The sequence below is a fragment of the Vipera berus genome (assembly GCF_964194415.1).
Source record: "Vipera berus genome assembly, chromosome: W".
NCBI lineage: Eukaryota > Metazoa > Chordata > Lepidosauria > Squamata > Viperidae > Vipera > Vipera berus.
The window spans coordinates 58,732,140-58,756,306 of record NC_138210.1 but is presented as its reverse complement, the minus strand read 5'-3'; the positions used below and the strand labels follow the sequence as shown (position 1 = coordinate 58,756,306).

The following is a 24,167-nucleotide window of genomic DNA, read 5'->3' as shown; positions in this document are numbered from 1 at the left end:
AGCCTTAACCTTTTTGCAGGTCCACCATATGTGAAAATATGTTGCATCTTCGCCACCACACCTCCAGCATTTTGGCTGATAATTCGGATACATACTTGCAAGCTTTTTAGGATCTAAATGCCATCTATAAAACATTTTATAAAAGTTCTCTCTTAGGTTTTGAGCTTGTGTAAATTTTACGTTCCTCACCCAGATCTTTTCCCACGTGTCCATTGTAATAACTTCTTGGATATTCTGGGCCCATTTTATCATACAATCTTTAACAAGTTCTGTTTCAGAATCAATTTCTATCAATGCAAGATATATTCGTTTGATATGTGCTGGACCCTGATTTCTAATTTGCTTTATCAAATTTTCGTCAGTCATTGCAAAACCAGTTTTCTGATCTTCTTTCCACCTGGCCCGTAACTGAGTATATTGAAACCAAGTTTGAACAATCTTCTCATCTCGCAAGAGATTATACGGCTTTAAACACCAGACACTTGAGATATCATTATTATACACATGACACCCAGCTTTATATCTCTACCTCAAGCTCTTTGAGTGTTGCATGGACATCCTATCTCAGTGTCTGGAAGTTTTGGGGAAATAGATGAGGGTTGCCGTAGCTCAGGCAGATCTGCAACATAGTGCTCCTCCTAGACTCATGGCTCCTGTTCAAAGACCAGGTGGTAGCCATGGTTAGAAGAGCTTTTGCACACCTTCAGGTTGTGCACCAGTTGCACCCATTCCTAGGCCCTGCTCACAATTGCTCATGTCTTTGTAACCTTTTGTTTAGACTACTGCAATGCACTCTACATGGGCTTGTCCCAAAGAGCATTCAGAAACTTCAGCTGATGCAGAATAAGTTTGTGCAAGTACTAAATGGTACCAAGTATAAGGCATACATAACATCACTACTGTGTGAGCTGTGTTGGTTACCAGTATTTTTTCTGGGTGCAATTGAAGGTGCTAGTTGTCACCTTTAAAGCCCTATATGGCTTGGAACCAGGTTATCTGAGGGACCGCCTTTTTCCAAGGGTCTCTACCCATCCAATTCGATCTAGTAGACTGGGCATGCTGTATATCCTGTCAGCCAGAAAATGTCAGCAGGCAGGGATTAGAAGATGGGCCTTTTCTGCAGTAGCATCTGCCCTTGGAAGTTAGAATGACTCCAACCCTGTTAATCTTTTGTAAGGCTTTAAAAACCTGGTTGTATTCCCAAGCCTGGGGCACTGAATGTGTTAAGGACCCTGTTTCTTGGCTTAATTGTTAACTGGCCAAGTATCTTAGCTGCTGCACATATTTATTTTGGGTGTTTTTTATTGTTTTTATTCTTTTAGAATGTTTTTATTGTTTCAATTGTACTAATTTGTTTTAATTGTAAACCACCCAGAGTCATTGACTGAGATGGGCAACTAAATAAATTGAATAAATAAATAAGTATTGCTAGGCAGACTGATCAGTGGGGTATCACAGTTGAAAACAGATGACAAAATGCATCCGTATATATTACAACTCAAGAGGATCTGATAGTTGAAGAAAGAAAAGTAATCATCTCTTCCTCCATTGTTCTCTTTTGCACACCTTTTTCCTTATGTCAACAGTTCTACCTGGTCACCCTTCAACAGGTTAGATGGCCAGGCAAGCTATGAGCATCACATTGATTGTGGACCTTCTTGTGAGAGGCCCATAGCAGATGCCTATGCAGCAGCATACCTAACATGTAATAAAGGAACTAATAAAGGAGAATATCTGTTGCTCAGGGTTGAAATGAGGGATCTTTGATGCTCTCTGAGCTTGGTTGTTTTCTTGCAGACATTTCATTAACCAAACTAGGTAACATCATCAGTGCAAGTGATAGCACTGGTTAGGAGGTTAGGAGAGCCTTTGCACACCTTCAGGTGGGGCGCCAATTGCGTCCATTCAAGGACCGGGAGGCCCTGCTCATAGTAACCCGTGCCCTTGTAACATCTTGTTTAGACTATTGCAATGCACTTTACATGGGGCTGCCCCAAAGAGCATTCAAGAGGAGCAACTTCATTTCTCCTACTGGTAGAGCTGGTTTTACTTGGCGGTTGTGGCAGTGAAATCCTATTGCCAAAGACCACTAGGATGTGATGCTGCAGTACCTTTGCTTTCCTGCGACATCTTGGGGAGGAAATTTAGATCAGAAAGTCAGTGCAGAAGAAAAGGAATTGCTGGAATCAAAAAAGTTCAGAGTGAAACAGAAGCAGAATTTAATGCGTGAAAAGATTGATGTAAATGTGCTCAGGAAAATTTTATTCTAGCAGTTATGCCAGGTATGGACATTCATTGTCCACCTAGCTTATTTTTGCACTTCCCAGAATGCCTAGGATTTTTCCATTAAAATGTGTCATTAAAAAAATACTGAATTCTAAATTTTCTGGAGGCGTGTTTTTGTGGTGTTTCTTGGAACCGTGGTGGCACAGTGGTTAGAATGCAGTACTGCAGGCTAATTCACTGCTCACTCCAGGAATTCGATTCTGAACGGCTCAAGGTTGACTCGGCCTTCCATCCTTCCAAGGTCGGTAAAATGAGGACCCAGGTTTTTGGGTGCAATATTCTGACACTATAAACCTCTTAGTGGGGGCTGTAAAGCACTGTGAAATTGTATATAACTCTAAGTGCTATTGCTATTGTGTATTAAATTAGAGGAAAAAGCAAGAAGTGAAGTCCTTAGTACAATGTTTCTCAACCTAGGCAATTGGAAGATTTGGGGACTTCAAGTCCCAGAATTCCAAACACTCAGCAAAGAAGGTTGTAGAATTCTGGGAGCTGAAGTCTTCACATATTCAAGCTGCCAAGATTGAGAAACACTGCCTTAGAACATAAGAACATTGATTTGTGCTTTAGATTGTAAGCCGCCCTGAGTCTTCGGAGAAGGGCGGGATATAAATGGGATTTTTAAAAAAAACAGAAAGAGTGTCTTGGTGGATCGAACTCCTGGTCCAGCCAATCCATCAGATAATCTTCAAAGCAGTCCCATTGACATCAAGGCTAATAGCCATTGGTGATGATGATGATGATGATGATGATGATGATGATGATGATGATGATGATGATGATGTATTATTATTATATTATTATTATTATTATTATTATTATTATTATTATTTATTAAACTTATATACCGCCCTTCTCCCGTAGGACTCAGGGCGGTTCACAAGGTTTTTTTAAAAACAATACAACAAATTACAAAAATTAAAAACAATTAAAATGATTACATTAACCTTGAATAAATAAAATCCCAATTAGAATCCCCATGACTCTCATGAATTCACGCAACCCTTTTTGAAGCAGCCAAGTTCATAGTCAGCATCACATCTTACTCTTGCTTACTACAGGACAAGATAAATTGGGATGGAGTTTGGGTGGCTGGACAAAAAAAAATTAAAAAAATTATCCTGAGCAAGTCCATCTCTTATCTTGAACCTCCAAGCTACAGCTAAGCATTACAATTCACACTTTGCTTGAATGTCAGTTTACTTAGTCCTGCTTTAAATATGTATTTACTGTTCTCTGCCTTTGAAAATTGAGAGGGAACAAGATGCTTCTTCCAAAACTAAATTGCTGCTGGCACAAACATTCTTAACAGGGTTGTTTCATGAAATGACTTGAAGATTTACTGAATCCACAGCATGGTGCTACATATTTAAGACTTATTTATTGTTTGCAGTATAGAGAGTACATGGTTTTTCTAAGAGGTATGTTGTTTCTCAGCCATGTCCTTCCATATTTAATAGCACTGCTTCTGGAATGCAGCTCCCACACATCTTTCAATGGTCTCCCTCCCTCCCTTCCTTCCTTCCTTCCTTCCTTCCTTCCTTCCTTCCTTCCTTCCTTCCTTCCTTCCTTCCCTCCCTCCCAAAGATGTTGGAATGGGAATAATGCCACTCTGCTAGCTGTTATTACCTAATAGCTTCAAATGGTGAGAGTTGAAAACAGGCTTGTAACAACCTCCTGGAAAATATTGTGTTTTTTATTCTGCGTTTGAACACACAGAAAGTTAAGCTCATCATCCATCCACATTGCTTCAATACCTGCCCCTTCTCACTTCCTCACTCTTTCTTTCATTCAATCCAACCGATGTACTTTACAGTCTTACAATAGGAGTCATTAATCTTCAGATTTGGGTCTAATGGCAGCTTCTGGGTATAAAGTTGAAACTCGTCTAACAGGATGAAACTCAATGACTGTGCATGACTTTTCTGTCATTTTCAAGGCAAAACTACTCATCTGAAGCTAGACTGACTTATGAATAATATCTATTACTCTGCCGTAAGCTGTGGTCCTTGGGAAATGACACAAAATTTAAATCACCAGTCTTTTCTCTTAAGGACAGGCAATATTTCATCCAGGTTTATTTCTTTCAGTCTCTGAGTGGTGGAAAGATGATAATGATGGTATCATTATATCATCCAAAGGAACAAGGCTGGAATTTTTCGTACTTCTTTTTCTGGACTCTGAACTTGATTGGTTTTTTGCAGATGTTTCATTACCAGACTAAGTAACATTTTCAGTTCACTGAAGCATGAAAGATGTTACCTAGTCTAGTAACAAAACATCTACAAGCAACCCCAAAGCTCAGATAACACCAAGGACTCCACAGTTTAACCATGAGTTACATATATTCTCTTCTCTTGGTTCTGTATGTCTTTTTTATTATTTTTATTTTGGGATTCAAGGAACATTTATAAAATATCTATCAGAACCTTAGATTTTCCTGCTGGATTAGAGGGATTAAGTTGTGCTCTATCACAAATTTCAACATTCCACCTTCAGGGTTATGACTCCAAACAAAGGGACTGATCTACATTCACTATGTGGACTGCCAACTACCCATCCCAGCCTTATGTAGACATTGAATTGATTTTATTATCATTCCAAACATTTTTTAAAACAAAGATAAGTTCAATGCTTTCCGTTTTAACCCTCTTCTTTCATAAGGTGTGTCTGCATTACACACTAAACCCAAACATCTATTAAACAAATGTCCCTTTAGCCAAAAACTGAGGCTTATGCTATCATTTCATCCCAAATCATATTCTGGATTTGAAAATGCTATAGTTTGTATCCTATAAATAACTTTAGTTACCTTGTTTGCCTTGAATCTACTTGCACTTCAAATGACATAAAATAGTAAACTTAAACTATGGTTTAAAAACCTGCATATGATGTGGGGAATAACATCTCAGTACACTTTCATTTATTCATCAGATTGTGGGATTTGGCATGTCACTCAAAAACCTGCTTTGGAAGCCTTCCCATTTCCAGCTTTGTGGAGAGAAATACTTCATCGATCTCTTTAGCCAAGCAGGATTTTACTTGGAATTAGGACTTCCAGGAAGTCCCAAGTTTGTTGGCTAAAGTGAGAAGTTAAAAACAAAATAGCTAACCATTTTCATAAGTCTGCAAAGAAAATTGCACATATCTAATTACAAAGTAATTATTTATTTTCTTCACAAAGAAAATGAAAACATGAATGTACTGTACTGTACATGAATGTACTGTACTGCTAAGCTTGTAAGCCGCCCTGAGTCTTCGGAGAAGGGCAGGATATAAATGGAATTAAAATAAAATAAAAAAATGAATATACCAGGAACCTGGCAAAATTTCTGTTCATCTGCACATTCTTCTTAAAAGCATATTTTCTCATTATAAAGCATATTTTACTTCCCGTAAAACACAACCAGTGCTAAGAAAACATACCTGAAATACTTAGCTGAATGGATTGCCCAAAAGTCCAATAAGACTTTGTGGTTCTTTGTAGTACTTTCTCCAATTATTATTTAAATTATTCCTAACAAGGATGCTATATAAAGAGGAGATGAGGGAAAGTCTCTTCCAATCCCAGGCATAGATTTTAAAAAGTAAAATCAGTTGGGAAGAAGGCCCAGCCTTCTTCCCAATTGATACACACACATATTTGCCAATATTTCTAATACTTCCAGAGAAATGACTATATGTTGTCAACTATTGTAAAAGCCACTGTGGATCTGTTTCATTTTTCCCCTTCTTAATGTATTATTTGGGGGGAAATGTGGGAAGATAACCAAAAGCACTTCCCTGCCTGCATTTTCAAGTAGTATGATCTACCTACCATTCTACAACATCAGGATCCTACAATTTCATTGAACTGTATGAGTCTATCAAGTCTAAGGCTAAGTCAGAGGTAGACACTGTGGCAAAATGATATTCCTCAGATGATGATTCTAGTCTGAAACAGGGTTTGAATTTAGCTGTTTTACTACATCACTTCCCCCACCATTTCAAATTTAGAACAGAACAGAACTGTTGGGTTAGAGCAGTACCAGACAAATGCTACCCAGAAAACTTTATGAAAGTTCAATATGACTTGAATAGAGCGGCTCTTCCATATTTCCTTTTTTTGTTAGCTTTGGAAAGAAGCTGTTGATAAAAAGTAGCACTTTGGTGTGTGTGTGTGTGTGTGTGTGTGTGTGTGTGTGTATTCATGAAGTTATATGAATGGCACCTGTAAGGAACAAACATGAGAGCCCTTGTTCTCCTTCAGAGAGTCAGATGAACAGAACAAAATGAAGAAATCTCACTCTCTCACTAATAAAATATTTCTCCACGTCTCTAATGCCCTAGAAATCCATAATATTCTATGGTCGAACTTGATGGAAGATAAAAAAAACTCCACATTTCATAATCCATTCATTTGGAAGAAATGGATTTCTAATGCTGCATCAAGGATAGAAGCTGTTGGTGTTTCCATAAACCTCCATAAATGTCTTTTTTAGTGGAAGAGGCTGCTGTCGCAAGGAGATTTTGGTTAAGATTTATTTTCCCATAAAATCTCAGTTTGGTAAATAAAAGCACCAGAACATCCAATTCCCAATCTGTCTCAGAAAATGATGATTAAACAGGAGATCAGAAGCAGGACGAAACTGAAATTTTTGAGGACTTGGCTTGAGGTAGCTTCAGATGAAGCAACTCGGTAATAAGTGACATTCACAAGACCAAATTTCACCTGACGGAAGTGAGTCTGAATCCAGTCTTGATAAAAACTAACACGGGTGTAAACTCCTGGGCGGTTGGAGAGTCCACACAGATCACCCCAGCTTACAATGCCAGCAACAAACCAGGCACCATCCGCTTGGCAGACTAATGGACCTCCAGAGTCACCCTAGTTGAGAAAAGTAAGCAATAAGAGTCTATTAACACAGATTATTTGTTCTCTTTTATGCACATCCTGGACAGCATGAAAACACTATAATGCTACAATTTTACCAAGACATTCCATCACTTTTCTAGTGGAATAGGCAGAGTTAAAATTCCTATCGGAGAACACAATCAGCAAATTCTTGTTCTACTCTAAATGCATTTGCTAAAATGCCAGTTCTGATACTTCCTGGAATAGCCATATGTCTCATAGCATCAGAGGGCTACACAGCCATTCCAAGAAGTGAAGAAAAGAAGCAGCAATCTCTGTTGAGAATGGCATAGTGCTATGAAAAAAGGAAGAAAAATCCAAGAGCCTCAACCACTTCAAAGGAAGGTGCATCATGACTAATAGGACAAGTTGGTTAGGCATTTTAGCGCACTCTTATGATTTTTCCATCCTTGAATGTTCTTTGAAAATGCCATTCCATACTATGTCCATCAACGTCCTCTCTTACCAAGCAAGCATCTTTTTTTCCCTCAGCATAGCCAGCACAGAACATGTCATCCTGGATCTCTCTGGTGGTGGGACTGATATTCGTACCAATGTGAAAGAGGGCATCACAGGTCATGGTGTCTATCAATGGCAACTGGACCTGCTGCAATGTTTTAGGACCTCCCAGAGTGGCTTGAAGAAAAAAATACATCATTATTGTTAAGGTTATTACTATTATTTTCCCCTGCTCAGTCACATCCAATTCTCAGAGACAGCCTGGACAAGTCCCTGCAGTTTTCTTGCAAAGATTTGCCAGAAGTGGTTTGCCACTGTCTCCTTCCTCAGCTGTGATAAAATGACTGGCGCAAGATAACCCAGCTGGCTTTATGCCTAAGGCAGGACTAGAATGCACAGTGTTCCCTTTTCTTGTCAGATACCTTAATTAATTGCTCTGACGGTTATATAGGAAGGTTGGTAGCAATGGCTCTGAGTGGGCTCTGAGTAGCTGACACGATTTCTTTAGTGAAAGATACATTTTCCACAGGATGACAAGTAATCAAAAATAAGTATGAGAAATTAAGCAGTTTACAATAAGTGACATACTGCCAAGAAAGGTTATATTTTCCATTTCAAAGAATGGCCACACTTTTTAGTCTCCCCAACCCAGATCCTGGCCACCACCTCACCAGACTGCCACCTTTCAGAGCAAAAGCATCTATAGGATCCACCACCTTTATCAAAATGACAAAAGTCATGTTCATCCTGTTGAAAGCTCTACCCCTTTTATATATGTAGATGATATCCTAACACGCTCTCTTGTTGCAATGTTACTTTTGTCATTTGCCCTCCTGCAGCCATTGTTTCAAATTCTTGAAATTTTCATATGTAAGGAGCACAGGATCCCACTTGGTCTTTGAGCATCAAAAGAAGGGCATCACCTAGCCATAGAGCCATTAAAAAAAACCTCACTCAATTTTATGTAATGTAGTTGCATTCTGGCTAGGGAATTCTGAGAATTGAAGTCCACCATCTTAAAGTTGCCAAGGTTGAAAATGTGGGATTTGACTAAGAAACTTCTATTGCTGCTGTGAAAGGGACATGGACAGGGCCATCTGTTTTTTTATTATTATTATTATTTTAGTTCATTGCTTAATATAGAGAAAAAGAAGAAGATATCCTAATCAAAACAAGCAGAAGCAAGTAAACAAAATGTAAGATCAATGCCAATATCTGTGTATGTATTTTCCAAATTCCACTAATAGTAATAATGGGGTTATCATTAAAAAAAACATGTCTACATAAGCTTTGTGCCGATTTCCACTTCTAAATATCGAAATCCCATTAAATTCTTCTCAATCAAAAACCTTCCTCTTAACCACATGCTGCTTATGATCTTATTTAACTACAATATTTATTTATTGTAGGAATCCTTATTTTATGCCATCCTTTGAAATGCTGAGTGGTCTTGGTACAAAGGAAACACAAGCAACATTAAATTTTAAAAAGACTCTTAGCTAGTTCCCAAATACCATGCAGTGTATCCATTTTGTTTACATTTCCTGTCTTGGTTCATCTCATTAGAGTCCAAGAGCTCTCTGTGCTAAAGAACAACCACTCTCTCTTTTTCAAGTCTTTATCCCACAACTTTCCTCACCTCCATATGCAGGTGATCCCCACCCTGTCACCCAGCAAAGGGTGCCCTTTGAAAACTGGACTTTGGCATCAGGGAGACAGGCTGGAAGGATACTTTGGGTGAAACGGACAGGATGCTCTAGCTGAGCCAGAGCTATGTCCCCGCTGGATCCATCTCCAGCATAGTTCTCATGCACAGCCACGTGGGACAATCTCAGCCACACAGCATTTGGGTCTGGATGCAAAAGCTGGTAGTTTCCCAAGTTGGCTTGGTAATTAGAGAGTTCTGCATTCCTGTTGGGAACCACAATGAAGAATTAGACCTTTCAGGAAAATTCTGTAGCACTTGTCTTCAATTATCCATTTTGGTTATCTGGCTCAATTTTTGAGGGTGGAGAATTTCTACTTGAGAAATCCAGCCATTCCACCCATTTCATATCCCTCCTGGTTATCCAAGGTTTCCCATAGACAGTCATTATTCCAATAGAAGAGAATATATGTAGCTCAGGGTTGAATTGTGGAATCCTTTCTGCTCTGAGCTTGGTTGTTTGTTTACTGTACTTCAGACATTCCTAATCGGGTTCTCTAGTAGATATGTTGGCCTACAATTTTCAGATTTTCCAGGAATTGAATCCAACACTTCTGGCTGAAGCAGGATGGCATACACAATGAGCAGATCTCATAGAACCAGCAGCTTTCTTTTTGAACAAAATGAAGAACCTCATATGCTGCTTTTATTTGCTTCCAGTAGATGGCTGCTTATGCAGCTATGGCTGAAGCCAGTGCAATTCCACACCGTCTCTCACTTACTCACTTAGGGAAGCAATGGGCTGCCGTCAGTAACCATTCAGAGCTGATGAGGGTCGCTCCACAGACATGCTTCCTTTCGTACTGGAGGCTGGCTTGCCATGGCCAAGCATTCAGAGAGGCATCTTCTCCCCCCACAATACGGTTCTGATTCACTATCTGACCACAGACTGGCAAAAAAGGCAGGTGTGCAAAAGAGAGAGAGAATTTTTTAAAAAAAAAACTTGTAGAAAATGGAAAATGGCCTCACAATTATAGGGCTTTCTGGATTGTAAATTATCAAAATAATAAAGGTCGAGAGCTATGCAAATTCTTCTTGTTCACCAAACTATAATTTGAGAATGGAAAACCTTTTGGCAGCTGGAGTAGTGCCACTTATTTACAATTTGGGGGGCAATGATGATGATGATTACATTACAGGGAGTCCTCAACTTACAACCATAATTCAGTCCAGAATGATGGTCATAATAATTATTGTTGTAAGTCAAGGCATCACAAGACACTTGTGATGTTGTGGTAGTTGTTAACTGAATGCTATGGTCCTTAAGTGAACACTGTGGTTATTAAGTGAACCCCATGGTTGTTAAGCAAATCTATTTCATAGAATGGCTGATTTATTTTGCCAGAAACCAGAAGTAAACACCAGAAACTAGCATAATTGTGCGTTTTCTTTTTTTCGTTTTCTTTTTTCTTAATTCTCTTTTTCTTACTTTCTTTTATTTTGTTTTTATTGAAAAATTCTAATAAACAATATGTTACAAGTTAAAAAGAGATGGTGTTGTTTTATTCCACTTTGTCAGGTTTGACCCCTAATAAATCCCCCTTTCCTTACCAGCTCTCCCACCTGTACTTCCAGCTCCTAGTCCATATCAGGATTGGAGTACGGACCCCTGATCTCAATTTTGGGGTCCCCTCATGACACTCACAAAGTGTGCAAGTAAAATAATTAATTTTCCATGCTATGACTCTGAGACACCCTCCCCTCAAGTTGTTTGCAGACTTCCTTATCTATTTGTTCCCAAGAATAGGCTACCAGATTGAGAAGATTCCTATGTTATAGACAGAACACAATAAAGTAGTTAGTTTGAACTCTACATATGTGTTCCTGGTTGTTCCCACCTGACAAATCCTGACAACAAAGAAGTGGGATTTTTTCAGCACTAATCCCCCTATGATGTGATCACATCACTAGCCACTCCCTCTCCCTCTCCGAGCTTTAGAAACTGCAAAATTTTGAAGGTTAACACATGACTGAATGGCTGGACAAAACACCATCTACCCATTCTTGAAACAAAAGATACATGTTAATGAAGAAGATATGACAGACAGTTGTTCATTTGTTGGGCAGAAAAGAGCACAAGTCTTTTGCTAACACAAAACAGCAGTTTATACTTGCCAAAAACAGGAACAATGAGCAGAAGGAAAGCAAGCACGGATGTTAAACCAGAGAGAACCCACATGTGTTAATTCAGGAAGATTTCTATATTACCGGTAAATTGTTTTCAGTGAGGTTGTTCTTACAATGCCTTCCTTGTGGAGCTGTTATATCTTTCCTGCCTTTTATAGAGTTCAATTGTAGGAAACCCGTGTACAATTGAGGAAGTCCCTCCCCTTGTTACCTGTTTGAGTGCCACTTACCTGTTTGAGTACCATTTTCATCATCTCCTAGAAAGAAATGAGGAAGCAAAATAAATGGGCATGTAATTTTCTAAGTAAATCTGAGATTAGAATGAACAAAAAAAACCAAAATAAACAAGCCTATCTTTTCATCTGAAACTGTGACTTTGATTGTAAAACTTATGTAACCAATTACAAATCTGTCAAACTTTTCAATGTGATTATTTGTTTGTTAATCACAGAAGTGTCCAAGGGAGGAGTCGAAAATACAGGATTGTGAGTACAGCCACATAACTCAAGCTTTTTTTTTGGGGGGGGGGGTTGTTACATGGGCTGCATGTATGATATATATGAAAAAAGAACAGAGCTCCAATCATGCAGTCATACTGCCACCCAAGTATTTTAACCCTCCTGTGAGTGCCCCTAGTTAATTACTTTGTAAGTAAAGGTAAAGGTAAAGGTTCCCCTGCACATGCGTGCTAGTCATTTCCAACTCTAGGGGCCGGTGCTCATCTCCGTTTCAAAGCCGAAGAGCCAGCGCTTGTCCGAGGACGTCTCTGTGGTCATGTGGCCAGCATGACTAGACGCCAAAGGCGCACGGAACACTGTTACCTTCCCACCGTAGTGGTCCCTATTTTTCTACTTGCATTTTTACGTGCTTTCGAACTGCTAGGTTGGCAGAAGCTGGGACAAGTAACAGGCACTGACTCTGTTACCCGGCACTCGGGATTCGACCCGCCAAACTGCCGACCATTTGATCGACAAGCTCAGCATCCTAACCCACTGAGCCATCGCACCCCTCACTTTGTAAGTAAGGTGCCAAATTAAATAGGAATAGGAAGCCCACGGGGCTGAATACAGACCTCATAAATTTGTGCAGATATGTAGATATGGTATAGTTCCAAAACTTCTCAAATCTCTGCATTAAAACTGAGCAGCAAGAGACAATTTTGAACCCTCTACCAAAATAGGATCATTCGAGCCCCATTTAAAATAGCACACCTCCTTTGCTATTTAAAAATTCTAAACATGGAAGACAGCAAAAAAGCTTGGCTGTAACCCTCGGTTGACAACGCTGTGTCACCACCTTGACCCATCCCAAATAGTTCCCTGTCCCTGATGCAGAGGCAGAGGCAAGGAGGTATTTTCACATTCCAATCCGAATTACACTGTATATAAAGTGGGTAGTGCAGACATGTCAAACACAAGGCCCGGGGGCCGGATGCGGCCCGCGAAGTGGTTTCATGTGGCCCGCGAAGCCATCCTGGAAAGAGTGAGGGAACAGCCCCCACTGCCTTGGCCCTGGCCCAGAGACCCTTTGATCTGTCCCACTCCTGCCCAGGCCCCCATAGGCACCCTTGATGCGAACGATGTAGAGCTGGCCATGCCCATCCAGTAGGCCATACGCACTCTAGCCACACCCACCCAGTAGGCCACGCCCACCCAGGCCACACCCACCCGGCCCCCTGAGGTCAACCGCAATGCTGATGCGGCCCTCAATGAAATTGAGTTTGACACCCCTGGGGTAGTGGGAATAATATGCAAATAAAAGGGAAGGCTCAAAACTGTTAGCCCATTTTAGGGGTATTTGGAGGCTGGGGGTTGAAATACATTAAAGAATGAAATGTCCTCCAGGGGTTTAAAGTATCTCTTCCATATTTTTAAAGAAAAGGATAAATTTCCATTGATGGGTATGAGAGCAAACATAACAAATTATTTAGGCTTTATATCCCCCACCCGAAATAGGTTGAATGAATTGCCCTGATAATAATCATGATATCAATTGCTCCATTCATTGCAATTCTTTGGGACCGAAAAATACCCAAAATTATGTAAATGATGTAAAACTTAACTGCCACTTTTGTGTGTGTGCCTCCAAGTCAGTACTGATTGCAAAACATTTCTTCTACCCTGCAGTAGCAGTAGTCAACTGTAGTATTAGAAGTAGCAAATAAATATGAGAAAACCTGCTGGGCCTGCTTTGTGTTTTATCAGTCTTGCATCTGGAAGTCAAAAGGCGCTTCCTAGCAAAAGATGTTTATGGCATGCTAAGGGAAAGCTTTAAAAAAATAAAAATAGTGGGTCATAAGGCAACCACGCTGTATGTTTTTTTTTCCTAATTCCAGTAAAAAAAAATGAAGCATTTCTTTTTTTGTAACTTTTGGTACCAGGGAAGGCAAGAAGCATATTTCTAAATGGCCCTAGATAACTTACATAATAAAGATCTGATAGATAGATAGATAGATAGATAGATAGATAGATAGATAGATAGATAGATGATAGATAGATAGATAGATAGATAGATAGATAGATAGATAGATAGATAGATAGATCAGAGAGAGAGAGATACATATATGTATATGTATACATATATAGATATAAATATAGATATAGATGGAAGGGATGCGGTGGCTCAGTGGGTTAGGACGCTGAGCTTGTCGATCAGAAGGTCAGCAGTTTGATGGGTCGAATCCCAAGTGCCGCGTAACAGAGTGAGTGCCTGTTACTCGTCCCAGCTTCTGCCAACCTAGCAGTTCGAAAGCACGTAAAAAAATGCAAGTAGAAAAATAGGGACCACTACGGTGGGAAGGTAACAGCGTTCCGTCCGCCTTTGGCGTCTAGTCATGCCGGCCACATGACCACGGAGACGTCCTCGGACAAGCGCTGGCTCTTCGGCTTTGAAACGGAGATGAGTACCAGCCCAGAGAGTTGGAAACGACTAGCACGCATGTGCAGGGGAAGCTTTACCTTTACCTACAGATTATATAGATATAGATAGATAGATATAGATATAGATATAGATATAGATATAGATATAGATATAGATATAGATATAGATATAGATATAGATATAGATATAGATATAGATATAGATATAGATATAGATGATATAGATATAGATATAGATATAGATATAGATATAGATATAGATATAGATATAGATATAGATATAGATATAGATATAGATATAGATATAGATATAGATAGACAGGGCTTTTTTTGTCATAGAATGCACAGGAACAGAGTTCCGGCACCTTTTTTCAATGGATTTTCCAAAGTTGGGTTCTTTTCCTATTGTTTTCCTTACTATCCTTGTTTGTTTTTGAAAATACCCCGCTGGTGGTATGGTGTGACCGTGGTCCCCTCCAGTGCTGTCTGCCTCCTCTAGGAGGAGCCACGAGGTGCAGCCAGAGTGTGGCTTGATTGGCTGGGTCAGACCATGTGGTGTGGAAATTGATGGTGGCAGTGGGAGACACATAAACATGGAGGTCATGTTTTATAAGAGGGTGAGTGAGCCTTTTGTCTTCCCTTACAGAAGGTGGGGTGTGAGGTTAAAAAGAGGCAAAGCGAGAGGAAAGAAAGGCAGCTGGCGTGGAAGTTTGCCCAACAGTTATACTTTGCTGTTTCAGTTCCTTGGGTAGTTCAAAGGCTGGGATGTCTACAAAAATCTTTGTTTAGTCTTTTACACTTTATACTCAAACTGCAGAGGGGAAGAATAAGAATAAAGCCAATGTCTTGTGATCTTGAGGTATTATTATTATTAATAATATATATTAATGATGTATTGGTCAGATGTAAAGGTAGACCTATAGTAAGGTTTAATCACATCTATTTATTAAATTGGGTTTAACTTAAAGGTAAATTAATAGTAATCTGTTCATTGACAAAGTTTCAACTTTAATTTGTTTCAAGTCAAACTTTCAAAGGGTTCCAAGAAGGCTTTAAACTTTATCATTTTCTAAACTGTATTAAAGGAAAGCGCCTCTAAGATTGGCCTCTATGGGTTGAGAAGTTTCCCTGGTGTTCTAGCTAAAGTTTCAAGCAGTTTGTTAAGTATTAAATGCAATTTATATTCCAATGTAGTATATTATCTCTATCATAAGATTTTGCCATCAGATTTCAGCAGCAGTATTTGGGGGGGGGGCTTATGATGGGGCACAAAAGGGATGCTGAGGGCCACACACAGACCCTCCAGCTCTTTGCTGCCCATCCCTGGTATATTAGTGGCCACCTTAACACTGCTTTCATCTCATTGACCTTGTCATGGCAATTTGGTGAAAGGTCAATATACAGGCTTAAATCCCACCTCAGAAAATGTAAATGAGCTCCTTTCTTCATTTGCTTTCAGAAGGCCAGAAAATCTATAATTCTGTATTTTTAATGCTCCATGTTTAGCTATGTCTTTTCCTATTTCGTGCTATTTTGAGCTTTGCATCTATTTTGTTCCTCTATTGCAGGGGTGTCAAACTGCTGGCCCGTGGGCCGGACACGTCATACGGAAGCCGCACCCACCCCATTGCTGTTATCCGGAAGCAGCGCCCACCCCAATGGAAAAACTCTCCCAATACGTTGAGCAACGTCACGTGACGTCGCAAATTTGACATGTCTGCTCTATTGCTTCAGTCAGCAAAAGCTGGTTGAGATTAAGTTTCAGTATTGTAGACATGAGAAAGTGAGGAAGGTGATCTTGACGGGGACCATTACCTAGGTAAAGGGGGCTGAAAGATTTTTTTTAAGCCCTGAGAAAAAAAGGTAACATTAGGAATCACTCATACAAGCGCCTCTTTGATTCCCTGAGATATAACAAAGGGGAATACAGCATGCAAGCTTGTGTTATTATAAACAATTTCAATAAAAATAGTTCTTTTATGCCTGTGGAATAGATTTCCTGGCATAGTCTACATAGAGGTGTTCGCATGTATTACACATCGCCCTTAGGTAAACTGCAAAGCAGAATATGTAAAATCTTCCTTGATTCAAATCACACATCCATGTCATTTTCTTGGCAATGACACAAAGTAGACTAGTTTTCATCTTCTAGGATGCATTTTGCCCTTCTTCTCTGTCCATCCTACAGCTCTATATTTTGTGGTGGTTCCCCAAACCAAGCTCAAAGAAGGTCCTGGTTTGCCTTTTTAAGATTAGCTAAGTGCTGTCTCTGAGCTTGGCTCTTAAATTATAAAAATAATACACGAAGTAACAGCCTTACAATTATCTCTCCGTGATCTCTTTCAACATTTTTGAATGGTTTCTCTGAAATCATCTACCATCACCCCGATAGCTAATAGGCTTCATAACAAAGTTTGGCTATGCCAATAGTTATCTGTAAAATATTTTGGCACTGATTATATCAATTTGATCTTCCCCAAACCCTTAATTATAGCAACAGAAGCATGCATATCATAGAGAAAGCAAGTTATTTTCATAACTGTTACAACCAAAAAAAATGCATGTTACAACAGTTACAACCAAAAAATAAGCAGCTATTTATGTCACGTTGATACTCACTGTTTGGAATTCCATTTTTCAGAGCACCTGTACAAAGAAGGAAAACAAAAACATCTGTAAAGTTGGAGAACCAGACAGTTAGGTAAAAGAACCAGGAAGAAAAACTAAACTGTTGTGAAAAATAACGTGCCAATACTTTACAAAGTAACGTTTAGGTAGTGACAGGCTGAGGAATTGCCATTAACACCTATCTGCCTGAGAACTGACGTCAAACAAAGCAGGGGAAGAAACACTCATTTAGCTTGTTATCATTGATGATGATGATAACTGGGTACCACTGATTGTGCATCCTGGAAATTAAGAACAAAACAACAACCCAAAATGAGTTGGCAACTTTAGAAGCTGGAATATTTGCAATATTTATTACAGCTGGCTAGAAAGATATATGTTATATATAATTCAGAGTGGTCTCATGCTTTTATGGAGCAATGTTGGCTTTTCCTTCCAGAAGAATTTTTTTTTCTAGAAAAAAAAAGTTAGAATTAGTGATAGGAAAGAGATCAATGGAGGCCAATGTCACCTGCTCTTCTCCCAGAAAGAAGGCTAGCACTAAATGAGGGTACCTATGACCGGTCTTCATTCTAGGTGTTGCAGCATCCCTCTCATAATCCAGATGCTCAGCAATCAGCTCATGATTACAATGGTCGCAGTATCCCACAATCATGTGATTACTATTTGTGACCTTCCCAGCTTCTGACAAGCAAGGTCAATGGGGAAGCCAGCAGGAAGTCAGAAACAATGACCATGTGATGTCACACTTAATGACATTATGGCAGTCACTTAAGGCAGCAGCCAGAAATCCCCAAATTTCCATGTCACATTGCACTTTGCAACTGCATCTCTTAGTGATGGGAACTCTTGTCCCAAATGCCACTATTAATCAAGGATTACTTGTACACCAAGAAAAGTCCTGGGCGGGGGGGGAGGTTCCTGGTCCCAATTGCCAAGCCCTATGTTGCCTATTGAGAGCTTCACCAAGTTTTGTTTCTGTTCCAATTGATCAGAGCTATAGTGGCGCAGTGGTTAGAATGCAGTACTGCAGGCTAATTCTGCTGACTGCCAACTGTTCAGCAGTTCAATATTCACCAGGTCGAGATTGACTCAGCCTTCCATCCTTCTGAGGTCAGTAAAATGAGGGCCCAGATTACTGGGGGCAATACGCTGACTCTGTAAACCACTTAGAGAGGGCTGTAAAGCACTATAAAGCGGTATATAAATCTAAGTGCTATTACTAACATCAGGAGGAGAGACAAAATCCTAACAATCCTAATTGTTCTCCCTAACGTACATTGAGATTGGTATAGAGAAGGGTAAATGCCAGAACAGCCATTTTAGCTATTACTTTTACTATAAGTTGCACAATTAACATGTTACAGGGACAATAGTAATCTGAATCAAGTATCTAACTATCACCTTATGTCTGAATACAGATGTAGTGCTTTTCTAGGAAGAGCAGTGGTGGCACAATGGTTAGAAAGTAGTATTGTAGGCTAACTCTGCATTCCACTGCCAGGAGTTCGATCCTGACCAGCTCAAGGTTGACTCAGCTTTCTATCCTTCCGAGGTCAGTAAAATGATGAGCCAGATTGTTGTGGGCAATATGCTGACTCTGCAAACCATAAACTCCTTAGAGAGGGCTGTAAATTACTATGGAGTGATATATAAGTCTAAGTGCTATTGCTATTAAAGCCTTGCCCCAAAATAACCTGGCTGACAGCCACAGGCATGGAGGTGAGGCATAGGGAAGCAGGAAGAGAAACATTAAAAACTGAGCTTTGTCCTCAGCTTGTGCTGAAAGGGAACAGCAGCTTTGACAGCAAGTGGCTGTGGTAGACACACCCAGAAGTACAGTAGCTGGTGGAGTAGGAAAATAGTGCTACCTATTCAATCAGACAAAACAGCTTTATCTGCAGAAGTAATGAAAAACTTGCAATTGCACACATTGTTAACCAAACCAGTTACATGCAGTTAGGAATAATAGAATAACAGTATTGGAAGGGACCTTGGATGTCTTCTAGTGCAACAGCTTGCTTAAGCAGGAGACTTTATACCTGCTATCACTATTTGATTTGGTGGTAGCAGTGCCTCAGATAGAAGGTCCATACAGAGAGTGGTAAGGACAACTGAGAAGATTATAGGAAGCTCGCTTCCCATTATTCAGGATACTCTTTATAAGCACTATGTGCTTAGAGCTCAGAGCATTGTTAGAGGCCCCACACACCCACTTCATGGTCTGTTCCTATTGCTCCCCTCTGGGAGGAGGTTTCAAAGTATTTATAGCAGAACTACTAGATTCTGTAACAGCTTTGTTCCTTATGCCATCCGCTTTCTAAATTCGCAGGATTCTTTTTTCCCCCACCATGTATATTACATTCTAACTAGGCTGTGATGTTTCTCTGTGTCATATATATGTGTCTATATAGGTAGATGCATAATGGTATTTTTTGAGAGCTGAATGCAATGAAATTTCATTTTAGTGTATGCTGATTAGTGTAAATTTAAAGTCACAGTAAAGATTCTATTCTATTCTGCTCTTTTCTGTTCTGTTCTGTTCTATTCTATTCCAGATTTTCAAAGTCTCTTCTTAAAATCCTCCATTGATGAATCATCCACAAACTCTGAAGGCAAGCCGTTCCACTAGTTCAGGGGTCAGCAACCTGAAACAGTGAAAGAGCCACTCAGAACCGGTTCCCTCACAAAAGGAAAAACTGGGAGCCGCAAAAAATGTGTCCGTATGTGCAGAACAGGGTTTGACTGAAGAGTGGAGCCAACGCGAGATATGCACCTACCCTGCATATTTGAATTGATTGGTTGAACTTTTTTAGTCCCACTTTTTTTTCCTTTGGACTGCACATGGCAGAGGACTGGGAGCCGCAGGAGACGGCTGAAAGAGCCGCAGGCGGCTCCGGAGCCGCGGGTTGCAGACCTGTGCACTAGTTAATTGTTCTCACTGTTAGGAAATTTCTTTGACAGATCCTGGTTCTCCTTCCTGGTTTAGATCAAACACAGCACAGATCTACCACTTTTAAAGAGTCCCTTTTTCATGCAGATCTCACCCTTTCTTTAAATTCATGTGTGTAAGAAACATAAATAATATCTAGCAAATGAAAGCGGGTGTTTACTCTCTCCTGGAATCAAAGGCAAAATGAGGACACCCACCAACCAGAGTGTAGGAGGAATCCTTGAAACAGCAAAGTGACCAATTGAAACTGAGCAAAACCCAACCTTGACCGTATCCTCAACCAGGCTGTCAACCAAGCATACTAAATCACTTCTATGTCAAAAAATATTTCAGAAGAGAAAGGGATATATTATACATTCTGCAGATACATATGGTTACATCCTGACTGGAAAGGAAAGAGAAATACCTCCCAAATCTAATGGTTCAACAGCAGCAACTTTTTTAAGGACCAGACCTGCTGCTACAATGGTAGCATCAGAAAAGAAGCTGCCACTTTACTCTCTTCCCTTTCTCGTGACCTTCCTCAGTTGTCTCACTTGGCATAAGGAGACGCAGACCTGAATTCTTTAACCATTGGGCACCCCATCTGGGAGATTTGTCTCGGGGCTCAGAAAGTTCCACTTCTTTTAACCTTTGGTTGAACCATAGAAGGCTAGAACAAAGAATTTGAATTTGAATTTTTTCAATTTTATTGAATTTATATACCGCCCTTTCCCGAAGGACTCAGGGCGGTTTACAGGGTACTTAAAACATCGATACAAAAATTAAAAACAATTTTAAAAGATTAAATTAAATCCCTGAAAAAATATAAAATCCCGATTAAAACTCTCAGCCTGGGCCAGGTCTTCAGGTCCCGGCAAAAAGAAGAGAGATTAAATAGCAGCTTATCTACTAACCACTAAGGAATGGTTCATCAATCCTTTAAAAGAGGATTGTGGAATTGTTTGTTATTTTTCTCTGCAGATGTTCCTCCGCTCTTTATTAATTCTGCCCCATTTGCCCTGAAGAGCTTGTCTGTGCTTTTGATGGAATATACAGTTAATTGTTTTGGACTTCCTGTTCTTTGTCCTCAGCCTTTCTGACTTACATTTTTAGCCTGGAGCATTTCTGCAGTATCTATAATTCTCCCAAACAGCAGGAAAGATTAGCAAAATCTTCCTCCTTCCAAACCAGTAAGATTCTTCTGCAAATAGGTCTTGTTCTGGAACTGAATGGGCTTGAGCACTTTTTAAATACATTGAAAACAAAGCATGCATTCAGCTGGCAGCTGCTAAGTCAGCATTTTAGAACCAGCCTTGCTGGTATGTGGAATAAGAGTATGAAATGGGCACAGTGAATCATCTTGCTTGCTTCAAAAACATGTACCCATTTGTTCAAATGTCCATGCAGATATGAACACACACAGTTTTGATCTGGACTCATATCTAGTAATTATGAACAGGTGAGGAATTTGAACTTCCTGCTTTTGTTTTCATCTTTATCTATAATATGCATCCTTTGCCCATTGACCCAAAAATTTTATTCAGAAAGCCCAGGAAAGGGGTTTTTGTCAATTAAATAAAAAGAAAAAAAAACCTTAGCAAACAAGTTGTCCTCAGGCAAAAAATACCCAAATATAGGAAGAAATTAAAATTAGAATTAATTTTAATAAATTAATTCAGTTCCATAAGCTAATGATAATTTAATCATCAATCCTATGGATTTCAATGCAATTAGTAACAATTCTGTACAGGGATGTGTAGAAGTAAATCTCATTAATATCTGTGATATTAGTTTCTGTAAGATTAGTTGGTAGTGAACTACATCTTAATCTCAACCCAAGCCATTTCTTTTCAGGGATAAATAAATGGTTTCCCTAATAAATTGTGATATCTGGAAAATAACAATGTGCAGTTCTATGTCTTACATTCCAAAACATTCTTAACTAAGGCACAGTATTAGAGGAAAAAACTGACACACAATCGTTTTCACTAACATACTACCTTTCTATGGGACATGTCTTTATCTTGACATGGTACCACATTCAGTCATGTGAACTCTCACATTCAGAAGTTAACTACCATGCCTACAATTTGTATTAAAGCTGATTTATTCTAAGTTTTATACAGCATCCTTGGCTGATAGATTTTGCAAGAATAAGGGGAGTTGCTGCTTTTTTCTTGGTAGCTGAAACAGAGAAGCAAGAGCATATAAAAGAATGCAACTTATTTTGAAAAATAAATCAATCTGAGTAAATGGCCAGGATCCAATAAACTTTCCATGAAGCTTTTTTTTTTTTTCAAAAAGTGGGTATGGCTCAGTTCAGTTGTGGAACACGACGTAAAAGAATAAAAAACATCCCTAAACTGCACTAGTCACAGATACTCATTAACTTCTTTCTGTTGAAGGCCCAGAGTAGTCAATTCAATCAGGGATATTTGTTGTTGTTAGCTGTGAAGTCGTGTCTGACCCATCACAACCCTATGGACAACGTTCCTCCAGGCCTTCCTGTCCTCTACCATCTTCTGGAGTCCATTTAAGCTCACGCCTACTGCTTCAGTGACTCCATCCAGCCACCTCATTCTCTGTCGACCCCTTCTTCTATTGCCCTCAATCTTTCCCACCATTAGGCTCTTCTCCAGTGAGTCCTTCCTTACTTCATAAAAGTCATGGGATCATTTGATCTAACTGAGAAATGAAAGGTCAACATGAAACCTGTTGAAATGGAAGGTAGCCTCACCTTTTCTGGATTAGAAGATTTCACAGAGTTTAATAATAAAAAAGTCAATTGTTTTGTACACATGCTTATAAACTTAGATGTCCTTGCCTGAAATGTACAGGGTGAAAGAGAAACCAAAGAGCTGGCTGTTCTCATTTTAAAACAAACTTGTTTTCAGTATGCAAGGCAAGCCAACCACTGAAAGGACAACTGGCAACCATTATGCTAAGCATGCTGTGCCGGTCTGTTTGTGGAGATAAAAATTCTAGATCAAGAGCTTAGGGATTGGAACCCAAGAATGCTACCATCATCAGTTTTCTTCCTCAGTCTTACCTTTTTCAATATACAGGCATAAATGTACCTTATTTCAGATCAAAGGAACCCACACTGCTCTGAAACCTTGGTTACACACCCTGGTGGAACAGGCTTTGCAAACAGTGAGACACCTCCATCGCCTGCTTTTGTTTCTCTCCCATGCCAAATAAAAATGCAAAAGGATAAGAATTTTAGACCTTGTTATGCCAATCTTCCTTAAAATATTCCTGGACCTACCTCTGGAAAAGAGCAACGAAAGGCCACAGATATCCTTGTCTTTTTCTTTCAGCTGCTAGACCACAGTTCTGAGCTGGTTTGCGATCATCTTAATAATATATGGGCAAGTTCAAAGTGTTCCTAAAGAAATACTGCCTGATGTGGAACAGATGGTCTGATCACTAGCTCTTACTCCATCTTCTTAGTCCTAAGAATAAAATTCAAGTATAGGAATTGCACTGTTGTAATCTGAGTCCCTTCTCAGGAGAAGGCCTGTTCTGAGATATCCACTATAAATCAGCAATGTCCTTGCTTTAATTCAGAGAAACAGGATCTTATACACATACACATACTGAAAGTTTATGCAGCGGAGACAAATTCCTTGTTTGTCCAATCATTCTTGGCCAATAGAGAATATTCCAATACACAAACACACCTAGGGCCAACTTACTTACCCTGTGTTAGAGAAAGCATGATAAAGCAACAGAACACAGAGGCAGCTCTTCTCATACTGAAGCAGGGCCCCTGCCTCAACTCCAAGGAAGAAGGTGGTTTTCAATCCGTAATGATCCAGTATTGCTTCAGTGAAAATCTAGGAGCATGCAAAATAAATTTTTAACAAGGCAGCCACTTCCTGAAAGAATGTGATCCAACCTGTCTGCCCACCTGATCTGTTCTCTGCCGTCACCTCCAATAGCCACACCTTACTGGCCTTCTGTCCCTTGCTAGCCTGGTCAGTCTTTGGAGTCACACTCATCTAAGATTGAGCAAGTCCAATTTCAACAATTATATATCATTTCTCAGAACAGAGTGCCGTTTCCAAGGAGGCAAGGAAAAATAAATTAGTACTAGTATGGATGCAGAAATATGATGCCTGCATTATCAACCTTCCCCTATCAGGTGCTCACAGATGCCAGAGAAGAAAAGGCATAGAACGGCAGTATATGATGTTTGCAGTGCCATTCCATTTGGAATCAATGGAAAACTTTGTGTAACTACCACAAACA

General features: G+C 39.6%; 1 protein-coding gene across 1 annotated transcript; it reads right to left on the bottom strand.

Annotated features, from left to right (window-relative positions):
* Positions 1-5,595: 5,595 nt before the first annotated feature.
* LOC308676805 (serine protease 27-like) lies at positions 5,596-23,670 on the bottom strand (the record flags this gene model as incomplete). Its single annotated transcript, XM_081342834.1, has 7 exons — positions 5,596-7,153; positions 7,647-7,816; positions 9,279-9,550; positions 10,071-10,233; positions 11,702-11,728; positions 16,970-16,996; positions 23,616-23,670. 7 exons carry the CDS (start codon positions 23,668-23,670, stop codon positions 6,872-6,874), a joined length of 996 nt encoding a protein of 331 aa, XP_081198960.1. The 3' UTR covers positions 5,596-6,871.
* Between the last annotated feature and the right edge of the window lie 497 nt (positions 23,671-24,167).